This window comes from Aotus nancymaae, unplaced genomic scaffold (assembly GCF_030222135.1).
Source record: "Aotus nancymaae isolate 86718 unplaced genomic scaffold, 86718_ANA_hifiasm-v0.15.2.pri h1tg000029l, whole genome shotgun sequence".
In the NCBI taxonomy this organism is placed as follows: Eukaryota; Metazoa; Chordata; class Mammalia; order Primates; family Aotidae; genus Aotus; species Aotus nancymaae.
Genome location: NW_026988442.1, coordinates 43,880,916 through 43,903,147, shown reverse-complemented (window position 1 = coordinate 43,903,147; position 22,232 = coordinate 43,880,916). Strand labels below are relative to the sequence as shown.

The following is a 22,232-nucleotide window of genomic DNA, read 5'->3' as shown; positions in this document are numbered from 1 at the left end:
GAAGAAGAATTGTCTTGGGTCACACAAGAAATACACTAACACTAAGGATAGCCAATAAGCTAAAAAAAAAATCTCAGAAAAATCTAATAATGTTTTAAGAGTGTTTACGAATTTGTGTTGGGCCACATTCAAAGCCATCCTGGGCTGCATGCGGCCTGCGGGCTATGGTTTGGACAAGCTTGTTGTACACCTTCTCTGTTCTTTACTCTTGAAAAGTAACATCTATCCTGAATTTGATGTTTACATTTTCTTGTTTTGTTTTTATTACGTATATATGCATGTATGTGAGAAACATATAGCATTCCTTTACAAATCATCAGCCTTTCCATAAGGGCTTAATATATTATGTGAATCAGTGATTTAATGAAGACTCTTCTGCTCAAATTAAGTTCACATTTGACTGGAGAATGAAAAGTGAATAGGTGGATGAGTTTGACTTACCTCCAACCTTAAAGACTTTGCATTAGTAATTCCATTCCCTCTCAAACAGAAAGAGCTGAGCCTTAAGCAAATGAAGAAAACTATTTGGAGTTACAGTTAATTACTAATGGAGGTAGAAACAGTTTTAGGAAGTGTTTGTCTTAAAGCAAGAACTCAGGTCTGCGTAACCTGTCCATGGGATGAGTAAGTCTTTTCATCTAGCTATCATATTTCTTTGGACTCCTAATGAAAGCTTGAAAGCTACTCTAGGAATTTAGATTTTATGTCAGAGTTTCCAAAAAGGAATCTTTCATGTCACCTTTATTCTATTGTTTAAGACATATGGGATGTTTTTCAAAGTAGAGTCAATTTGCTTTCTCCCTAGTTGAACATATCCATAGAACTCAAGTAATAAAGTCAGTGTCTCAGTAACAGCTTGAAAAGGAGACTACTTAAAAATCATGTGACAACTTTTTAACAGTGTTTACAGATGAAACCAATCAGATAACCAAGACTTCAGGTCTATTCCTTGCTTCAGAATATGGTGTCAGTTGAACTCATGGAAACAGAGTAAAATAGTGATTACCCGGGGTAGGGGTGGAGAAAGGGGGAGATGCTGGTTGAAAGATACAAACTAAAAAAAAAAAAAGAAAGATATAAACTTTCAGTTATAAGATGAATACATTCCAGGGATCTAATACATAGGATGGTAGGTTGACCCAGGTTTAAAACTAACTAGATTATGGGAATCATTTAAAAAAAATCTACGTTTGAATTATCATGTTGTACACCTTCACATCATAAAATTTTCTCTTTCAAGTATACCTCAGTAAAACAGGAAACAAAAATGCTGTGTGGGCCGGGCATGGTGGCTCAAGCCTGTAATCCCAGCACTTTGGGAGGCCGAGGCAGGTGGATCACGGGGTCAAGAGATCGAGACCATCCCGGTCAACATGGTGAAACCCCGTCTCTACTAAAAATACAAAAAATTAGCTGGGCACGGTGGCGCGTGCCTGTAATCCCAGCTACTCAGGAGGCTGAGGCAGGAGAATTGCCTGAACCCAAGAGGCGGAGGTTGCAGTGAGCCGAGATCACGCCATTGCACTACAGCCTGGGTAACAAAAGGGAAACTCCGTCTCAAAAAAAAAAAAAAATGCTGTGTGACAGTCTTTGGAGAGAGACACTTTGGCTAAAAGCCCATGGGACGAGAAGGAACTGTGTATCTGAATTATTAAGATGCTTGAGTATATCATGGCTTTGTTAGACTTACTAAATGCAAAATAATTGAAGGACCTTGTTTTGTTCCACAAATCAAAAATTCACCAATCTATCGAAAGAGACAAAGCCTGAAGCCAGTGAATTTTACGAACTTTAGATGTCAGTTTAATCTGTAAAATTTGATGTTTATATACTAAAGAACCCTATACTACCTTGTCAGAAAATAGGCAGTATATCAGGTATCTGAGCTTTTTCTGACGTTTGTGGCATAGTTATCCATTTCTAGTCTTGACTTTAAGGTCACAGGACCCCAAAATGTGGATGGAGACCTGGTGTGAAAAATGAGGAGACCTGTTTTCTTTCACAAAGTTACTTGTTAAATGTAGAGAAGTTTACAATACCATGGGTCCTCCATCTGTAGAATAAGGTCATTGATGGGCTCTTAGGGAACCTATCTGGTTGTTAAAAACAATGTCAGCTTCAAGAAAATTTACAAGATTAGATGCTTCCAATTTATGTGGACAGAAATATACTGATGTTTCTATAAAACACCTGTGAGACCGAATCCTTGCATTCAGTGAGCTGTTTCTCTGCTAGTATACATCCATGATACCAACTGTGAATAGGATTTTAGCTAAGTCATTTCACATTGAGTGTGTGCTTTATATTATTCAGATAAATGAAGACTAGACAGACAAAGTCTTATTTGCCTTCCTACCGTAGCATAGAAAAGGAGCTGAAAGAGAGATTATAGCTGTCAAAGTAATTCCATTCATTTTAGCAGCAGAGCAATGGTATTTATAGTAAAAATAAGATTTTAATTTATGTGCTAAAAATTTCAATATTTAATAGTAAAGATCGTGATCTCTGGAGTCAAGTTGCTTGGATTGAGTCCCAGATTCACTGTGTATTTTGGCAAGTAACTTAAACTTGTCATCGTATAGTAAGACGGAAATGATAGTGGCACAGTGCATCTATCCCATATGGTTCTTACAAAATGTAGGTGAGTTAATACATTTAAGACTCTTGTGATGGTATAGGCATAAAGTAAGTACCCATGAAATGCCAGCTGTTAGTGTTTTATAAAAATAGAGAACTCCCAAAAGAACCTACTATAAGTAAAAAGGTCTTTACAAAGATGACTATTTGTATCAAACTTGAATCCACAATTACTTCATGTCAAAACTTTGTGGACATGAATGTGTCGCATATAATACAGAATCCTCATTGGAAGGTTTTTTTCTTTAATATAAATTCCATTGTATTTGACTGAAAAACTGATAAAATGAGTGTAATATATGTGTCTTGTAGCCTTGTTCGTATCTCATGAAAGTCATCAGCTGTGAGTTTTGAGTGGATAAATAAGCACTTAATCTACTTTGTTCTTGGAGGTAAAATGATTTATGTGTTTTAAAATATCGCTGGATTGAAGTTATATTTGTTCCTAAATATATTCTGCTCATTTATCCAACCATATAATTTCACTTTATTTGTAATAATTTGTAAGATACAGCACAATGATTTATATAGTGTTAAACTTTATGAAAGAAAAATTTTAATATCATAGGTATAAGCCCTACTTCACCTCTCTTTATGGATTTGATAATGAGTTAATCTTTTTATTTAGATGATGGAAAAGCTGAAATGAGAAATGCCTCAATTAATAAAATCAATTTCAGAATCAAAAGAACCATATACTTATTTTTTGGTGCTCTAGCAGTGTATCTTTGTTTTACATACAATAACAGTATTTTTCATTACCTAGACCATTCCAGAGTTGACTATTTTTTATTCCAAATTTCTATCAGATTGATTGATCACTTTAAAATGTGGATTGGCAATATATGTCATCTCTCTCCCCATTTTTGTTCATACTTGCACAGTTCCTGGAAGTAGTTGATAAATTATTTGACCTATTGTGGTTTAAATATACTTAAAAGTCAACAAATGAAAGGAGCATTCATACCCTTAATCAATATTTAGATGTCAGTTTAGGAACTATTCTTTGCAAGTCTTTGTGGTCAGAAATGCAAAGATAAGGAGGTGTATCCAAGATGGTCAAATAGGAAGGAACAGCTCTCGTGTGCAGTTCCCAGTGAGAACAATGCAGAGGGTGAGTGAATGCTGCATTTCCAAACGAGTTATTACTGCCCATAGACCAGGAGATTCCCGGGCAAAAGCACCACAAGTTTCCAGCACAGCTGTTTCAGCTGGCGCAGCAGATCTCTACACAAAAACTCACACAGATCTAGGCAGCCATTTCAACTGGCGCCTGGAATACCTGGGAGACAGAGCCGCCCATTCAACTGATAAAAAGGGGGCTGAAACAGGGAGCCAGGTGATCTGGCTTGGCAGATCCCACCCCCACAAAGACCAGCAATCTGAAACGCTCTGGATTGAGAGTTTTGCAGCAAGCATACCTGGACCTAGGACAGTCCAGCTCTGTTGGGGGAAGGGTATCCACCATTACTGAAGCAGTCCGCCATTACCAAGGCAGTTCTAACTACACCTCTATAAATAAAACCACAAGGAAGTTCACACAGCAGCTGGACAGAGCCCACGACAGCTCAGCAACGCCTCTGCTGGCAGACTGTGACTAGGCTATCTCCTTGCTGGGCAGGGCAGGTCTGAAAAAAGGCAGCAGCACATCAGGAACTTACAAATAAAGCCCCACCTTCCCAGGACAGAGCACCTGGGAAAAAAGCGGTTATGAGTTCTGCTGCAGCAGACTTAAATGTACCTGCCCAACAGTTCTCAATGGAACAATGGAGCTCACAGCTCAGCACTTGAGCTCCTAGAAGGGACAGACTGTATCCTCAAGCAGCTCCCTGACCCCTGTAGATCCAGAGTCACCTCATAAAGGAGAGCTCAGGCTGACATCCGGCGAGTATCCTTCTGGGACGAAGATAATAGAAGAAGAAACTGGACGCAACCCTTACTGTTCTGCAGCTGCTGCAGATGACCCCCAGGCAAACAGGGTCTAGAGTGACCCTCCAGCAGTCCTGCCCAGCAGAGGGGCCTAGCTGTTAGATGGAAAACTAAAAAACAGAAAGAAATAACTTCATTTTCAACAAAAAGGACATCCACTCAGAGACTCCATCCGCAAGTCAAGAACTACAAAGACTGCAGGTAGATAAATCCATAAAGATGGGAAGAAACCAGTGCAAAAAGGATGAAAACACCCAAAACAAGAATGCCTCTCCTCCAAGGAATCACAACTCATCACCAGCACAGGAACAAAGCTGGGTAGAGAATGAGTCTGATGAATTGACAGAAACAGGCTTCAGACGGTGGATAATAACAAACTTCTCTGAGCTAAAATGATGTTCTAACCCAACGCAAAGAAACTAAGAAACTTGAAAAAAGGTTTGACAAAATGCTAATGAGAATAAACAGTTTAGAGAAGAATATAAATGACTTAATGGAGCTGAAAAACACAAGAACTTCGCGAAGCATACACAAGTTGGAATAGCTGAATCGACTAAGCAAAAGAAAGGATATCAGAGATAGAAGATCAACTCAATGAAGTAAAATGAGAAGGCAAGATTAAAGAAAAAAGAGTGAAAAGAAATGAACAAAGCCTCCAAGAAATGGCAGGATCAAATTCACACATGATAGTATTAACCTTAAATGTAAATGGGCTAAATGCCCCAATCAAAAGACACAGACTGGCACATTGGATAAAAAGTCAGAAACCATCAGTGTGCTGTATCCAGGAAATCCATCTCATTTGCAAGGACACATAGGCTCAAAATAAAGGGATGGAGGAAGATTTACCAAGCAAATGGAGAGCAAAAAAAAGTGGGAGTTGCAATCCTAGTCTCTGATAAAGTGGACTTTAAACCAACAAAGATCAAAAGAGACAAAGCAGGGCATTATATAATGGTAAAAGGATCAATGCAACAAGAAGAGCTAACGATCCTAAATATACACTCACCCAATACAGGAGCACCCAGATACATAAAGCAAGTTCTTAACGATCTACAAAGAGACTTAGACTCCCACACAGCAATAGCGGGAGACTTTAACACTCCACTGTCAATATTAGATCAACAAGACAGAAAATTAACACAGATATCCAGGACTTGAACTCAGATCTGGACCAAGCAAACCTAATAGACATATACAAAACTTTCCACTCCAAATCCATAGAATATACATTCTTCTCAACACCACATCACACCTACTCTAAAATTGACCACATAATTGGATGTAAATCACTCCTTAGCAAATAAAAAAGAACAGAAATCATAACAAACAGTCTCTCAGAGCACAGCGCAATCAAATTAGAACTCAGGATTAAGAAACTAACTCAGACCCGCAAAATCAGGAAGGATTCCCTTTGAAATCCGGCACTAGACAAGGATGCCCTCTCTTACCACTCCTATTAAATACAATATTGGAAGTTCTAGCTAGAGCAATCATGCAAGAAAAAGAAATAAAGGTATTCAATTAGGAAAGGAGGAAGTCAAATTGTCTCTATTTGCAGATGACATGATTGTATATTTAGAAGACCCCATTGTCTCAGCCCAAAATCTCCTGAAACTGATAAGCAACTTCAGCAAAGTCTCAGGATACAAATTAAATGTGCAGAAATCACAGGCATTCCTATACACCAATAACAGACTTAAAGAGAACCAAATCAAGAACAAACTGCCATTCACAATTGCTACAAAGAGAATAAAATACCTAGGAATACAACTAACAAAGGATGTAAATGAACTCTTCAAAGAGAACTACAAACCACTGCTCAAGGAACTAAGAGAGAACACAAACAGATGGAAAAACATTCCATGCTCATGGTTAGGAAGAATCAATATTGTGAAAATGGCCATACTGCCCAAAGTAATTTATAGATTCAATGCTATCCCCCTCAAGCTACCTGCGACCCTCCCCACAGAACTGGAGAAAAACACCTTTAACTTCACATGGACCCAAAAAAGAACCCATATAGCCACGACAATTCTAAGAAAAAAAAAAAAAAAGCTGGAGGCATCATGCTACTTTACTTCAAACAATACTACAAGGCTACAGTAATCAAAGCAGCATGGTACTGGTACCAAAACAGAGATATAGACCAATGGAACAGCGCAGAGGCCTCAGAGGCAACGCTGCACATCTACAACCATCTGATCTTTGACAAACCTGACAAAAACAAGCAATGGGGAAAGGATTCCCTATTTAATAAATGCTGTTGGGAAAACTAGCAAGCCATGTGCAGAAAGCAGTAACTGGACCCCTTTCTGACACCTTACACTAAAATTAACTTCAGATGTATTGAAGACTTAAATATATGGCCTAACGTGATAAAAACCCTAGAAGAAAACCTAGGCAAAACCATTCAGGACTTAGGCCTAGGCAAGGACTTCATGCCTAAACACCAAAAGCATTGGCAACAAAAGCCAAAATAGACAAATGGGATGTAATTAAACTCCAGAGCTTCTGTACAGCAAAAGAAACAATCATTAGAGCGAACTGGCAACCAACAGAATGGGAAAAAATTTTTGCAATCTACCCATCTGACAAAGGGCTAATATCCAGAATCTACCAAGAACTAAAACAGATTTACAAGAAGAAAACAAACCCATTCAAAAGTGGGTAAAGGACATGAACAGACACTTTTCAAAAGAAGACATTTATGAGGCCAACAAACATGAAAAAATGCTCATCATCACTGGTCATTAGAGAAATGGAAATCAAAACCACATTGAGATACCACCTCATCCCAGTTAGAATGGCAATCATTAAAAAATCTGGAGACAACAGATGCTATAGAGGATGTGGAGAAATAGGAACACTTTTACACTGTTGGTGGGAGTGTAAATTAGTTCAACCATTGTGGAAGACAGTGTGGTGATTCCTCAAGGACCTAGAAATAGAAATTCCATTTGACCCAGCAATCCCATTACTGGGTATATGCCCAAAGGATTATAAATCTATTATAAAGACACATACACACGTATGTTCATTGTGGCACTGTTTACAATAGAAAAGACCTGGTAACCAATCCAAATGCCCATTGGTGATAGACTGGACAGGGAAAATGTGGCACATATACACCATGGAAAATTATGCAGCCATAAAAAACGATGAGTTGTGTCCTTTGTAGGGACATGGATAAATCTGGAAACCATCATTCTCAGCAAACTGTCACAAGAACAGAAAAACAAACACTGCATGTTCTTACTCATAGGTGGGTGTTGAACAGTGAGAACTCATGGACACAGGGAGGGGAGCATCACACACTGGGGTCTGTTGGTGGAGAATAAGGGAGGGGCAGGAGGGGAAGGGCAGCTGGGGAGGGATAACGGGGAGAAATGCCAGATATAGGTGACGGGGAGATGGAGGCAGCAAACCACATCGCCATGTGTGTACGTATGCAACAATCCTGCATGTTTTGCGCATGTACCCCAGAACCTAAAGTGCAATAAAATTTAAAAAATAAAAGAAATGCCAAGATAAATAAAGCTGAGTCTTACTCTACTTGGAACTTACAAGCAATTCAAAGGCTTGTGGGTATCAAAGAGAAGGAAAGGAGGTAAAGAACAAGTCAGAATTACAGTGTTTTCTATGTTGCAGCATCCAGAAAAGGTGGCTTTATGGAACAGCTAGAATTTGACATAAATCCTGAAAAAGCCACAGTGTCTCAGCAGGTAGAGAGATGAGTGAGTAGGATAGAGAAAGACCATCTGGGTAATAACTGTTAATAAGCTTAATATTATTTTAGCTACCCTGGTATTGAAAATGAGCGTCTTTTCAGTCCTCTCCTATCCCCAGATTTGCAAGCAGTCAGTTGCCGTTCATCAGAGTAGAGACTATTCTCAATTATGCAGCATCCACTAATATCCAGCAGGTTAGAAATACCATTTTAGTTGAATACATTGTCTTCAATTTTTAGGTATAAAATCAGGAAGAAGTAGAATAACTTAATGGTTAAGAGTTTGGATGCTGGAACCAAACAGTCTAATTTCTAACCCTGACTTTCTCTCTTATTAGCTGCGTGGCCTTCAGCAAGTAATTAAACCTACTCTGTGCTCATTCCCTCATCAGGAAAAAATAAAAATGAAGATGTTGATAATAGTACCTACCTTGTTATGTGGAATAGTTTCATTAAATGACTTCCTATTCGTAAAGTGCTTAGAAGAACTCAGGGGATAGAGGAAGCACTACATAAAAGTTGTAAATAAAATGGCCCTCATATACCTGCCCTGGTCTCCCTAAAACAGGTGCTGAGTAGAGCGGGGCCTGCTTCTGCAGCTTCTGTAGTTTATAATCCCTTGCTTTTTGGGTGACACCTGGCAACAAGACATGAGACCTCAATGCTCTGATTTTCTGCTTCAAATGCACATTTCAGTAGTCTTGATTTTAACAAAGAGCCCTGTTCAACCTTGTTGCATAAGGATGATAAACCAGATTCAGTGGGTGGTAGTTTTTACTAGCTTCCTATTCTAATTTTCAGGTTTGAAAGATATAAAAGGCTTCCATATCCAAGCAAACGTAGTGGAACACATTGACGTCTCTAGGCAAAGCAGTGTGCTCTAATTCTGTAGAATTTGAGAGAGGGCTTTAGAGTCACTGCTAGGTTTGTGTCCCGGTTTTTCCACTTACCAAGCGTGTGGCTTTGGACAGGCTAATCCCTAGGCTTCTTTTTCTAATACTGGTCTTACAAAGTTGTTTCCTTATTTGGTGTCTTTCTGGGAATTGGTGGTCCTTCTGAGCATCCGCCACAGATAGTTAAGGATTTGGCTCCCGGTTCTACTGACTAAGTTGATACTCCTTCCCTTCAGCTTTCAGCCCTAAAACAGGGTGCTTGTCCTCACTTCAGTTTTGTGTCTTTGGGAGTTTATGCTTTACTGAACAAAATCCTTCTTTGCTCTTTTAGTGCTACATTCATAAAGGCACAGAGGTAAATTGATGTGTTTAATTTACCTTGTTTAACCAAGAATAATCTTTAAGTTTTTAAAGAAACAGTCTTAGTATATTTCTTTTATCAAAAGAAGTCTTTTGAAATTTTCCTGTAAGAATGAATTTAATGCTTCCTTTCCTTGTTTTCATTAATCTGAGAATTCATCCCTTGATTATTATTGTTAAATATTTTGTATTAAATTATCCCTTAAGAACAAGAGCATTTAATTTGTCAATGAAATTTAGGGCAATGATTTATGTTGCTAACAATAGTCTTATGCTAGAATTACACTTCTGAAATCTTATTTTTTGTTTGTATATTGGTGGGTTAGAGTTGGCTTAAGTAATTTTTTCATAAAGGTTAATGAATAATATATTTTCAGAGCCTCTGAATATATGAGAATACTGTTCATATATTCCTCTGCAAATGAGAGGCAGTTTGCCTGGCAATAGCTATCTTTGATTGAGTCTTCCCTTTCTTTTGGCATTTAATAATACAGCAGAGAACTCTAAGACCAACTGGGTATTTGTTCCTTTGATGGTGATTTGTTTTCATTTGATTATGTGTGTTGACTTGTTTTTGTGCTTGAACATTGAAGTACTTTTTTTTTTTTTTAACTTTAAACCTGGGATTCAACATTTCTGTCAGAACATCACTTTGATTTGATATTGTTTGGAATACAATTTAGTTGTCTTTTTTTTTCAGTTCACATTTTTTTAGTCTTTTTGTCTTTGATTATTCTATTTCAGTTCTTGCATTTCCTCAGAAACAGCTATGATTAGATATGTTTTCTACTCTTCCAGATCTAGGATCTTTTTTCATCTTTGGTACTTTTCTCTGGTCTTATAGGGGTGTTTACCCTCTACGTAAGTGACTTAATTTTATACTGTATGTGTCTGTGTTCCCCCTGCAGTGGGTAATAATGCTGCACTTCATTTTGCAGACTCTGCGCAATGCTACTTTATTTCACCTATAATCTCTTTATCTTACCCAGCAGTCTTTTATTGACTTTGTTTTGTTTCTAGGGCTAATATCTTCTTGTATTATATTGACAATGCCTAAAACTTTCCTAAAAATTACTAATGATTCCTCTGTGAAGTCATTTTCAGAAAACTGTTCTTCCTTTGAATCTTTAACATGCCCTTTTCTTTCCACATTTATTATTACTTAGTAGACCCATGCTGACATTGTGCTGTTATTTTCATTCCGGAATTAAGACATACTCATCTAGACCTGCTCACAGAGGGGATATGTAGATTGCCCTCAGCCCCACTCTCTGTTCTCCTGTTTGTTAGTAAAAGTCCACTTTTAGATCTCTGACCTTGTAGCAGGTTGATGTCTATATACTTGGACCCATTTTCAGTGAAAGAGTTTCATATAAAGCAGCTATCTCCAATGCCTTGTTCTTGTTCTTGTTCTTTGTTACTTTATATATGAATTATGTAAGAACTCCAGCCTCCAAAATGCAATACCTTCATAGGTCATGTTGTCCCTAAATCTGCCTTTCTGTCACTGAAACTGCCAGGTTGCACAATGCATCTCCTCCTTCCCGGTTGGCTTTTGAAAGTAGCCATCACTAACTTATGGGGTGGGGAATTCTCTTGCTGCCTCCAAAAATGTAATCATTTGTGTCAAAGGACTAAGTTTCTTAATGATACAGATTTTTGCATTACTATACAAGATGGTAGAAAGTGGAGACAGGGTGATATGCAGAGGAAGATTTCCCTACCCCTTTCAAGGCTTGTGACTTTTCACTGCTAATCAGATTTTTTACATCTAATTTTATTCTTTTTCTGTTATAAGAATTCTTGCCTGATTCTAGCAGTAGGTTGAAGGTCATATCTTCCTTTTCATGGTGGCATGAACTTTATTATTTATCTCTTTTACAGGTATCTTAGTAAAAGATGGGGAGGGATTATATCAGGGACTGGCAGCTAGCATTTAAAACTATAACATATGAAACTCCACAACTTAAAGAAGTACTTTTTCAAGTCGCAAGATGCTTGAAAATTTTGCTTTCTTCAGATGTTTTGTGGAAATAAACTCTACCTTGTAAATATTCATCACAAGTTGCTATTCAGATGATGGAGGCATCAGTGTTCCTGTAATAGAATCTATGTGTTATGAAAACTGGGTCATTTTTGTGATGAAATAAAATGTAGATATATAAGTGATGGTAGGAATTCCAATGACTTCTGTAAAACTTTTATTATACGTAAAAACTGCCTGATCACTGCCTACTAACAAGAGTCTTAGACCTGAAACAGCTGTTATAAATAATTTAATCTCAGAGTTGGAAATTCAGTTGCCTCCAGGGGCCAGACACATAAGGCAAATGCATGAAGTAGGCTAGTTCCATACAAGAAGGATTGGGAAGGACAAGAAAAAAGTAGAGATAATACTTGTGCTACCAAATCCTTCAGGCATCATTATAGCACAAACCCACTCTCCCATTATAGAGATGGAACTGAGGTCAAAGGATACTAACAGATTTGCCCAAAGTTAGTTGAGTCTGTCTTGACCAGAACTGGGTACATAATTTGCAGAATCCAGTGTAAAATAAAATGCTGGGTTTCTTGTCCAACAACTATTAAGAGTTTCAAGATGGCAACAGCAAAGCATTAAATCAAGCATGAAGTCTTACGTGACTGCCTAAGTTACACACCCATGAAGACATCCCTGGTTTTAATTTCTGATCTAGAATTTGTATAACCAACAGAAATTTGTCATCACTCTCACCTGTAACCACTGAGAGGCTGGTAATAGAGATGGAGTTAAAATTAAATTTTTTACTTTTATACTACAATAAGTTAATTGTCTTTACTTACAAGAATTTTTTTTATGACATCAGGAATGCCATTTAGTGACATTCACCCAGCTTTTAAAGGCACAGCTATTCATACTCAGAAAGTACAAGAAATAAAATTGAGTATTTAGTACTAGAATAAGAGTTTTTTGTAATAAGTATGTATATATATATACACACACACACATATATATATATCTATCTTATATTTTAAAAGACTTAAAACATTTCCATAATTTAAAATCAAAAGAAAACTTAAAAATTTTTCTTCGTTAAAAGTGAAAGTCAGAGCTAGACCATAAGTTTGGCATGGTTTAAGATTGTCATTTATGGTTGTCATTTGATTTTTTTAGAGTTTATGTACCTTCCTTTAGCAACATTTTTTAAAACAAATATGAACTTCAGTTAACTCAAGTTGTTAGTTTTCAATTATTTGTCTGATTCAGGTATTACACCTTCATATTATTGAACCATATCCCTTCATGAGTGATAAACAAGAAGTTCACATGTTAGAGAATGAGAAAATGAGTGATTGGGCAAATATTGCAATTAACAATAAAAATCAAGTTATGAATATAATACTCAAAATATTTAAGCCATGTACACCAGTGTATGGGTTCAGCTAGCACTGAAATTACTCATTAAGTTTAATCTCTAGTTGTGGGAGGGGCAAATTTAGTTTAAGGAACTCTTTTCCCTCCCTTACATATTTGATTATATGTTGTGAATATATAAACTGAATGTCACAGATTTTTTTTTTTTTAATCCTCTACAGGTGGAGATTTTCATTTTACCTTTATGTATTTACCTATGGAGTCAGATTCCTGAAAAAGGTAGGATCTCTCAAAATATTTTATGTAATTGTTATGTAAGTCTATATCCCATCTTTTTTTTTTTTAAGTATGTGACTGTAACAATATTTTAGATAATCATAACAGGCTTCATAAGAATTATTTGTGGGGCTGGGCGTGGTGGCTCACGCCTGTAATCCCAGCACTTTGGGAGGCCGAGGCGGGTGGATCACGAGGTCAAGAGATCAAGACCACACTGGTCAACATGGTGAAACCCCATCTCTACTAAAAATACAAAAAATTAGCTGGGCATGGTGGCGCGTGCCTGTAATCCCAGCTACTCAGGAGGCTGAGGCAGGAGAATTGCCTGAACCCAGGAGGCGGAGGTTGCGGTGAGCCGAGATCGCGCCATGGCACTCCAGCCTGGGTAACAAGAGCGAAACTCCGTCTCGGGGAAAAAAAAAAAAAAAGAATTATTTGTGCATTTTCATTTGACTTACAAAAATATTTTGGATGTTGCTAAGTCCCATATTTACTCCAGTGGATAATTTATTACATTTCTGGTACTAGGAAGCTTATAAAATCTGTCTGATGCTTTGAAAAAAGTTAGAGTTTCCACATCACACAATTTGAGAACATGAATTGTTGCAGTAGGTATTATCACTATACTCTTCACCAGTAGAAATAACTGTATATATTTCTTAGAGTTTCTTTCATGGATTTTTTTCTCCTGCTATCACGTTTACTATAATCCCGCATGAACTGAGGCACCTGAATCTATGAAAGTAATTCTTTGTGGCTGCTGTAGTCTTTTTCCAGGTTATTTCAGTTCTTACTGGAACTGCTATCAGATTAGACTCCTCAAATCTAATGAAGACCTGTCTTCTCATAGTCATACACATATTAACAACAGTGATTTGGCATAACATGAGGAATAATTATTATTTGTTTGAGACAGAGTCTTGCTTTGTTGCCCAGGCTGGAGTACAATGGCATGATCTTGGCTCACTGCAACCTCTGCCTCCTGGGTTCAAGCGATTCCCCTGCCTTAGGCACCCGAGTAGCTAGGACTACTGGCACATACCACCACACACAGCTAGGTTTTTGTATTTTAGCAAAGAGGAGGTTTTACCATGTTGGGCAGTATGGTCTTGATCTCCTGACCTTGTGATCCACCCACGTCAGCCTCCCAAAGTGCTGGGATTACAGGCATGAGCCACTGTACCTGGCCAGGGAATTATTTTTAAAATTTCTCTGTAGTATTAGCCTCCAAAGTGATATCAGTGTTACCTTTATTTATTACAGATTTTTTTTCTAAAATTAAGAATGCACCAGATATCATGCTTTATTAATCTTAAATACTGACATGGAAATTTTAAATACATTTAAAATTTTTAAATCTGGTTTATCAGATATTGTCTGCCTGTGGGTGAATTCTATTATAAATAATGGTTGTTTCCCATTATCATATTTTTCTAGAGGATTTTTTTTTACTTGTAGTCTTTTCCTTTGGTAACTGCACTTATTTTCACTTAATAAGACCGTATGGCCCAGAGGCCATTTGAATCAATTTAAAAAGATGAGTTTTACTCTGCAGGGTTTCTGTGTATGAAGAAATTCTCAACTGGAGTAAATAAACATAGTTTAAACTGCTTATTTTGGAATTCTACTGTTCTAGTTTTCAAATTTACTTATCTAGAAAAAAACAGAATGGCCATAGAGCTTTTGTGCTTGTAACTTTACTACCTTGGAAGAGGAAATAGCTTTGGATGGAATTTTAGCTGATGTGTCAGAGGTGTGCTTCATAGGAAGGTCAAGTTCTTAACTAAGGTCAAGGTTTGGAATTCATGCCTGGTTCTGTTGGTGAGGGGCTTTGATGGTGAGAAGGGAAAGATAGATGAGCACTTTTTTGCCCTTTTGCTCTAGGCCTGCTGGATACAGTCTCTTTAGCTCTCATACAGCAGTGCAGTTATCTGTCATCAGAACAGGAAACACTTTGACACTTTACTCTGGTTCACTCTGTCCCTAAACAAACTGAATGGAATGAGAATAATTTGTATCAACCAGTCCTCAGTAGGTCTGCGTAAAGCAGTAAGAGGAACTGTCAGTAGAATGTTTCCATGGAAATTATTCTTTCTTAAACTAGACCAGGTCTGTGCCAATTTCCTTTCAACTGCTTCTGGTTATAACAATTTTTTTTTTTTTTAAAGATGGGGTTTCTCCATGATGGCCAGGCTGGTCTTAAACTCCTGACCTCAGGTGATCCACCCACTTCAGCCTCCCAAAGTGCTAGGATTACAGGCATGAGCCACCGTGCCCAGCCGTTTTTTTTTTTTTTAAATAATTAAAAAAAAAAAAAAAGGAAAGAACTAGACATTGTTCTTGTTGTTGAATTAATTTGTGTGGGGGTTTCTTTCTTTAATTCCATCCAAGTAGCACTCAATTTTCAATGAGCTGTGTAAGTCTTAATCATAATGTGAAGTAGAAATGTGTACATAGAATTCATCTGGGAGAGATCCAAGATGGCTGATCACTAGCAGCTCGGGCTCCTAGCTCCCAGTGAAAGCGCAGAGAACGAGAGGACGCCACACTTTTAGACGAATATTTGTTGCTCACGGACCAGGAGATTCCCAGCAGAGGAGCCCCATGGGTCGCTAGGGCGACTCTTGTGGCCGGCGCGGCAGTTTTGCTGGTGCCTTAGCGTGCCAGTTTTTGGTGCAGAGTCCGGAGATTCCCGGGCAGAAAAGCACCATCAATCTTAACACCGCTATTTTGGCCGGCGCAGTGGACTGCTCAGATTTCGGCGCTGGGAATCAACAAGTTGGACGTCTGCTCAGAGACCTAGTTAGAAAGCCGGTAATTACAAAGACAACAGACGGACAAATATATAATGAAGGGAAGAAATCAGCGTAAAAAGGCAGAGAATACTCAAAATCAGAATGCTTCTCCCTCTACAGGGGATCACAATTCCTCATCAGTAACGGAACGAGGCTTAATAGATTACGAGTGTGTTCCAATAACAGAAGCAGGCTTCAAAACGTGGGTGATAAGAAACTTCTGTGAATTAAAAGAACTTGTTCTAACCCAATGCAAAGAAACTAAGAACCTTGAAAAAAGGTTTGACGAAATATTAACGAGAATGGACAATTTAGAGAGGAATAAAAGTGAATTGATGGAGCTGAAAAACAACACGAGAACTTCGCGAAGCATGCACAAGTTTAAACAGTCGAATTGATCAAGTAGAAGAAAGGACATCAGAAGTCGAGAACCAGCTCAGTGAAATGAAACGAGAAGACAAGATTGGAGAAAAAAGGATGAAAAGGAATGAGCAAAGTCTCCAGGAAATATGGGACTATGTGAAAAGACCTAATTTACGTTTGACAGGTGTACCTGAATGTGATGAAGAGAATGAATCCAAGTTGGAAAATACTCTTCAGGATATCATTCAGGAAAACTTTTCCCAACCTGGCAAGGCAGGGTAATATTCAACTCCAGGTAATACAGAGAACACCACAAAGATATTCTTCAAGAAGACTAACCCCAAGGCACATAATTGCCAGATTTATTAGGGTTGAAATGAAGGAGAAAATACTAAGGGCAGCCAGAGAGAAAGGTCAGGTTACCCATAAAGGGAAACCTATCAGACTTACAGCAGATCTCTCAGCAGAAACCCTACAAGCCAGAAAAGAGTGGGGACCAATATTTAACATCCTTAAAGAAAAGAACTTTCAACCCAGAATTTCCTATCCAGCCAAACTAAGCTTTATAATCAAAGGAAAAATTAAATCCTTTGCGAACAAACAAGTACTTAGAGAGTTCACCACCACCAGGCCTGCTTTACAAGAGTTTCTGAAAGAAGCACTATACATATAAAGGAACAACCAATATCAGCCTTTCCAAAAATATGTCAAAAAGAAAAGAACATTAACACGACGAAAAATTTACACTAACTAATGGGCAAAACAGCCAGCTAGCACCAAATGCTAGTATTAAAGTTATATATATTCTAATTGGATAAAAAGCCAAAACCCATTGCTATGCTGCATCCAGACCCATCTCACATGCAACGATACACAAAGACTCAAAACAAAGAGAAGGAGGAAGATTTATCAACCAATCAGAGAGTAAAAATAAACAAATAAAAAGCAGGAGATGCAATTCTCGCCTCTGATAAAGTAGACTTTAACAAAGAGCAAAAGAGGCAAAGAAGGACATTACATAATGGCAAAAGGATCAATGTAACAAGAAGAGCTAACGATTTTATAGATCAACGAGACAGAAAATTAACAAGGACATCCAGGACTTGAACTCAGACCTGGAACAAGTAAACTTAATAAACATTTATAGAACTTTCCACTTCAAATACACAAAACATACATTACCACCTCACACCTATTCCACAAGTGACTACATAATTGGAAGTAAATCACTCCTCAGTAATCGCATAGCATTTCATAAGTTTAAATGAAATATTGGTTGGCTGTTCGTTTGTTATTTTCTTCCCTCATTCCTTCCTGTTTACATCAAGTATAATTATTGGTATAAAAGAGGTTTTCAATACCCATTACTAAACTGCATTCTAGCCTGGGCAAGAAAGCAATACTCCCATTCTCTCACTTTCTCTTCCTTTTTCCTCCTCTTCTTTATTCTTTTTCTTTCTTTCTTTAAAAAAAAAAAAAGGCCGGGCGCGGTGGCTCAAGCCTGTAATCCCAGCACTTTGGGAGGCCGAGGCGGGTGGATCACGAGGTCAAGAGATCGAGACCATCCTGGTCAACATGGTGAAACCCCGTCTCTACTAATACAAAAAAAAAAAAAAATTAGCTGGGCACGGTGGCGCGTGCCTGTAATCCCAACTACTCAGGAGGCTGAGGCAGGAGAATTGCCTGAACCCAGGAGGCGGAGGTTGCGGTGAGCCGAGATCGCGCCATTGCACTCCAGCCTGGGTATCAAGAGCGAAACTCCGTCTCAAAAAAAAAAAAAAAGAATTCATCTGACTGAAATAGCTTTGGAGGACTTCATAAGCTATCTTGTCCAACCCTCTCATGTCACAGCTGAGGAGGCAGAAATCCAGAAGAGGGTAGGTGGCATTCGAAAGGTCTCGCAGTTTATTCAAGCCTGAACCTGGCATGAAACACATGCCCCTCTTTCTTATTCCAGAGCTGTCTCTGGTTGGCCAGCCTGCCCTAACTGCCCTAATCTCAGCATGATTTCCAAGTGACTTCCTTCTTTGGTTGGCAGACTTGACCTAGCCGAATCATTATTGCTTATTTATAGAACTTTAAATGCTTCTTTTAATGTATATTTTTAAAATATTTGTATTAACTTTCTTGGAATGGACACCTACTTGCTTATCTAAACTGTGAGAAAAATATTAGGGATGCAGCGTCAGAAATAATCAAAATAAGGTAATTCAAATTTGTATAATACCTTAAATGTTAGAAAATAAGAAACACATAGTTCTTTCAATACAGCATAAATTTGTCTTTGTGTTCAGATTCTTCCAAAAGTACAGTAGGAAAATTCTCATAATAACAGTGTAGTGGATCCATTTTAAGATATGAGAGGCTACTGCTGCCTCTTACTTCTAGAATAAAAAATGTAGATGATTACATGTGCTGTTAGAAAAATGCACTGACCAGTTTTCTTCTGCCTGTAGGTCAAATGAGCCTGTGGTGTCCATTTTCTAGGGTGGTTTAATAAGTACCCATCCTACCCTACACTAGAAAACATTGACCTTATAGACATGTTAGTGAACTATTCAGTAAAGCTACTACTGTGTTTGTAGGAAATATATAAAACTCATGTTGAAAGTAAGCCTGACTTAATAGATTGCTCCTATAATTGCTGTAAACAAGAGGGTCTGCTCATAATTATAACTGGCAGAGTCAAATACTTTTGTTAAAGAAGACCTAGAAATACTTAAGGTACTCTGAAGTTTTAGCAGACAGTGTACACATACAAATTAACACATTTTCCTAGGTTCTATTTTTCCTTATAATCTGCATGTTAGGCTAACTTACTTCCAGCCGTCTGACCATGTGGTTTTTTTTTGTTTGTTTGTTTTTTTGGTTTGTTTGTTTGTTTTTGAGATGGAGTCTTGCTCTGTCACCCAGGCTGGAGTGCAGTGGCACGATTTTGGCTCACTGCAACCTCCCCCTCCTGGGTTCAAGCACTTCTTGTGCCTCAGCCTCCCAAGCAGTGAGGATTACAGCCGTGTGCCACCATACCCAGCTAATTTTTGTATTTTAGACGGGTTTTACCACGTTGGCCAGGCTGGTCTCGAACTCCTGAACTCAGGTGATCTGCCCGCCTTGGCCTTTCAAAATGCTGGGATTATAAGATATGAGCCACCACACCCATCCCATATGGTACATTTTGCATCCTAATTTATTTTGCTCACATGCATTTCTGTAAAAGAAATGTTACTCAAGATATACCTATGTCTAATTTCAATATCAGTCAGGGGTTCACAGGAGATAGAAACCACAGTAGTTAATTTTAGGAGTGACTGTAATATAAAGAATCATTAACCAGAGGGAACCACCAAGCCTGTGTTTCTCAAAGTAAATTGATTTGCTGTTTACTACCAGTCTGCAATGAGATAAGAAATTTGCACCTGAATGTAAAGCAGCTCCTGATTTTTGAGAAAGTCTACCTATGAAGAGAAGTTAACTGAAAGCAGTGTGCTTAGTCATCTAGTTAATTTACCTCTGGTGGTAGATCCTTATGTTGTTGTCGACCTTTTTTTTTTTGAGATGGAGTTTCGCTCTTGTTACCCAGGCTGGAGTGCAATGGCGCGATCTCGGCTCACCGCGACCTCTGCCTCCTGGGTTCAGGCAATTCTCCTGCCTCAGCCTCATGAGTAGCTGGGATTACAGGCACGCGCCACCGTGCCCAGCTAATTTTTTGTATTTTTAGTAGAGACGGGGTTTCACCATGTTGACCGGGATGGTCTCAATCTCTTGACCTCGTGATACACCCGCCTCGGCCTCCCAAAGTGCTGGGATTACAGGCGTGAGCCACCGCGCCCGGCCTGTTGTGGACCTTTAACAGACCTTTCAAGGATTGCTCCTCACCCATTAGCGCTGCACTGAGGTATAGTGGAGGTAGTAATAGCAGGAAGGCACTGCCACTGAGGACCACAGGACTACAGAACCTAGAGTCTCAAAGGAAGAGTCACAGAGCCAGAGAAGACTTCTGACAAAGGGGGCACTGACCAGCTGCTGCCACTGGAATGAACTGCTACTGCTGGAGTGAGGACGCACTGCTGGGTGGATGTGGGGGCAAGGGGTGAAAGTGATGACAAGAACTAGAAGCAAAACAGAAAGGAGCAGGCCCCATCTTCCTCTTGCAGCCTTCCAGCCTTCCTCAAGTGCTTCTAAGAAGCTGAACTTGGCGAGGCACCAGCTCCTTAAAGCCAATAGAAGTGTGGCTTGCACAGTCTCTGCTCTGAGACCGACAATAGTATCTCAGGAACTAGCCCAGTTGTGTCATATGGCTGCATTCTGAAATGCACTCTGATAAATCATATTTTAACTTATTTTATTACATTTTTAAAACATGAAGGTTGCCCCTTGTTACATTGACTTCATGACTAACTGCTGGGTGAAATTTATGGTTAAAGTACCCCGTCAGACTGAGTCCTTTGCCCATTCCCATAGACTTTCTGAATCCAACCTGAACAAAGGTGCAGCCTGTCGTTGTTCATACGGTGTTCTCAAAGTTCAACCCACAAAGTCACGAAGTGTTCCCCTTTGAGAATGTTCTCTTTTGCTTATTGCTTAGTTTGGAATCTTTCTGAAATGGAAACAAAATTATAAATTTTTTTGCCTATTTTAAGACTGAAAATAGAATTTGTCTAGCAATTAGAATGTGAGTCCATTTAAGATTTTGTTCTTTGTGTCATTTTAAAAAATCTTAAAATTGCTTGGACTATGTTGCTGATTAAGGAGGCTTTAAATTTGGTTTTTATGAAAATGACCCCCATAAAATACTTCTGTAAGAAGTGCACGTGATATATAATACTAACATTGGGAAGGGACCCTAAAGATCGCCTATCCCATATTTCCTATTTCAGAAAACAAGAAATTATTTCAGAAAGATGAATTGACTTGTCCGAAGCAAAACTGGAGCCTGTTTTGCTGTCTTTAGACTGTCTAGGTTAACAACAATAACAACAACAACTTAGTTAAGTTTTAAAAAGCTAGCAGTTAAGTAACTTTTTATTAGTAAATTCACCTTACTCATGAAAACTAAAAGTCAAATCAGTATAGAATGATGTTAGAAGTCAAGATTGAGATTTCATTCTTGACCCTGCTCATTATGCTTAATGCAAGCCTTGCTCTCTGAAACCCGTCTGTAAGATGGGAAAATGATGCTTGTCCAGACTGTGTGTGTAGAAGTGCTTTGGAAGCCGTAACTTTGGAAACACAAGGCATTGCACTAATTATTACTGATGAAGAGGTGGTCTCTGCTGGGAATGATTTGTGTAAGTCCATTGTCATCCCTTCGTGTGAAAAATACTGTTCTGTTGCCGCCTCCTGCCCGGACCCATTGTCCTGTGCTTCAGTGCTTGCAAATAGGTAAACATCTGAAACAAAAACGATCTTGAAAAACCAATGGAAACTCTTCAGTGCTGCTGCTTCTTGCATTTTCTTTTCCTTCCTCTACCTGCATCTGCCGTCTTGCATATTTTCTGATTCTCCGGTTCCCTTTCATTTACCCTACCTCATTTTCCTTCTGTGTTGGCTGTGGCTGGCACTCTCTCCGAGGAGAGCATTCTGAGGCCATTGAGAAACTGAGGATAACGTGACTGTGAGGCCCTGGAGAGGAAGTCAGAACGCCTGGGTTTGGGATTTAATTCTGCCATTAATCAGCTTTATGACCTTTAAGCAAACCTCTTAATCTCTCTCAGATTTAATTGCTTCATCTCTAAAATCAGTAATGTAGACTAACCTAATGGCTTTCAGCTCATATCCCATAATTCAGTAAAGAATTTAAAACTGCTGATAAGTATGGTGAGCTGGTCCTACCTCCTTGGAAGGTGGCAGGGTAATGCAGAATAATCTTATATATGTTCCTGTATTTTGAC

General features: G+C 38.5%; 1 protein-coding gene across 2 annotated transcripts in view; it reads left to right on the top strand.

The window, feature by feature from the left end:
• Positions 1–22,232, top strand: part of CERS6 (ceramide synthase 6) — a 328,855-nt gene that overhangs the window by 174,631 nt on the left and 131,992 nt on the right. For both annotated transcript variants that reach the window (XM_012440541.2, XM_012440540.2), the window contains exon 4: positions 13,126–13,183. In XM_012440541.2, coding sequence (XP_012295964.1) covers positions 13,126–13,183 — 58 coding nt within the window. The remainder of the gene's footprint in view (positions 1–13,125; positions 13,184–22,232) is intronic.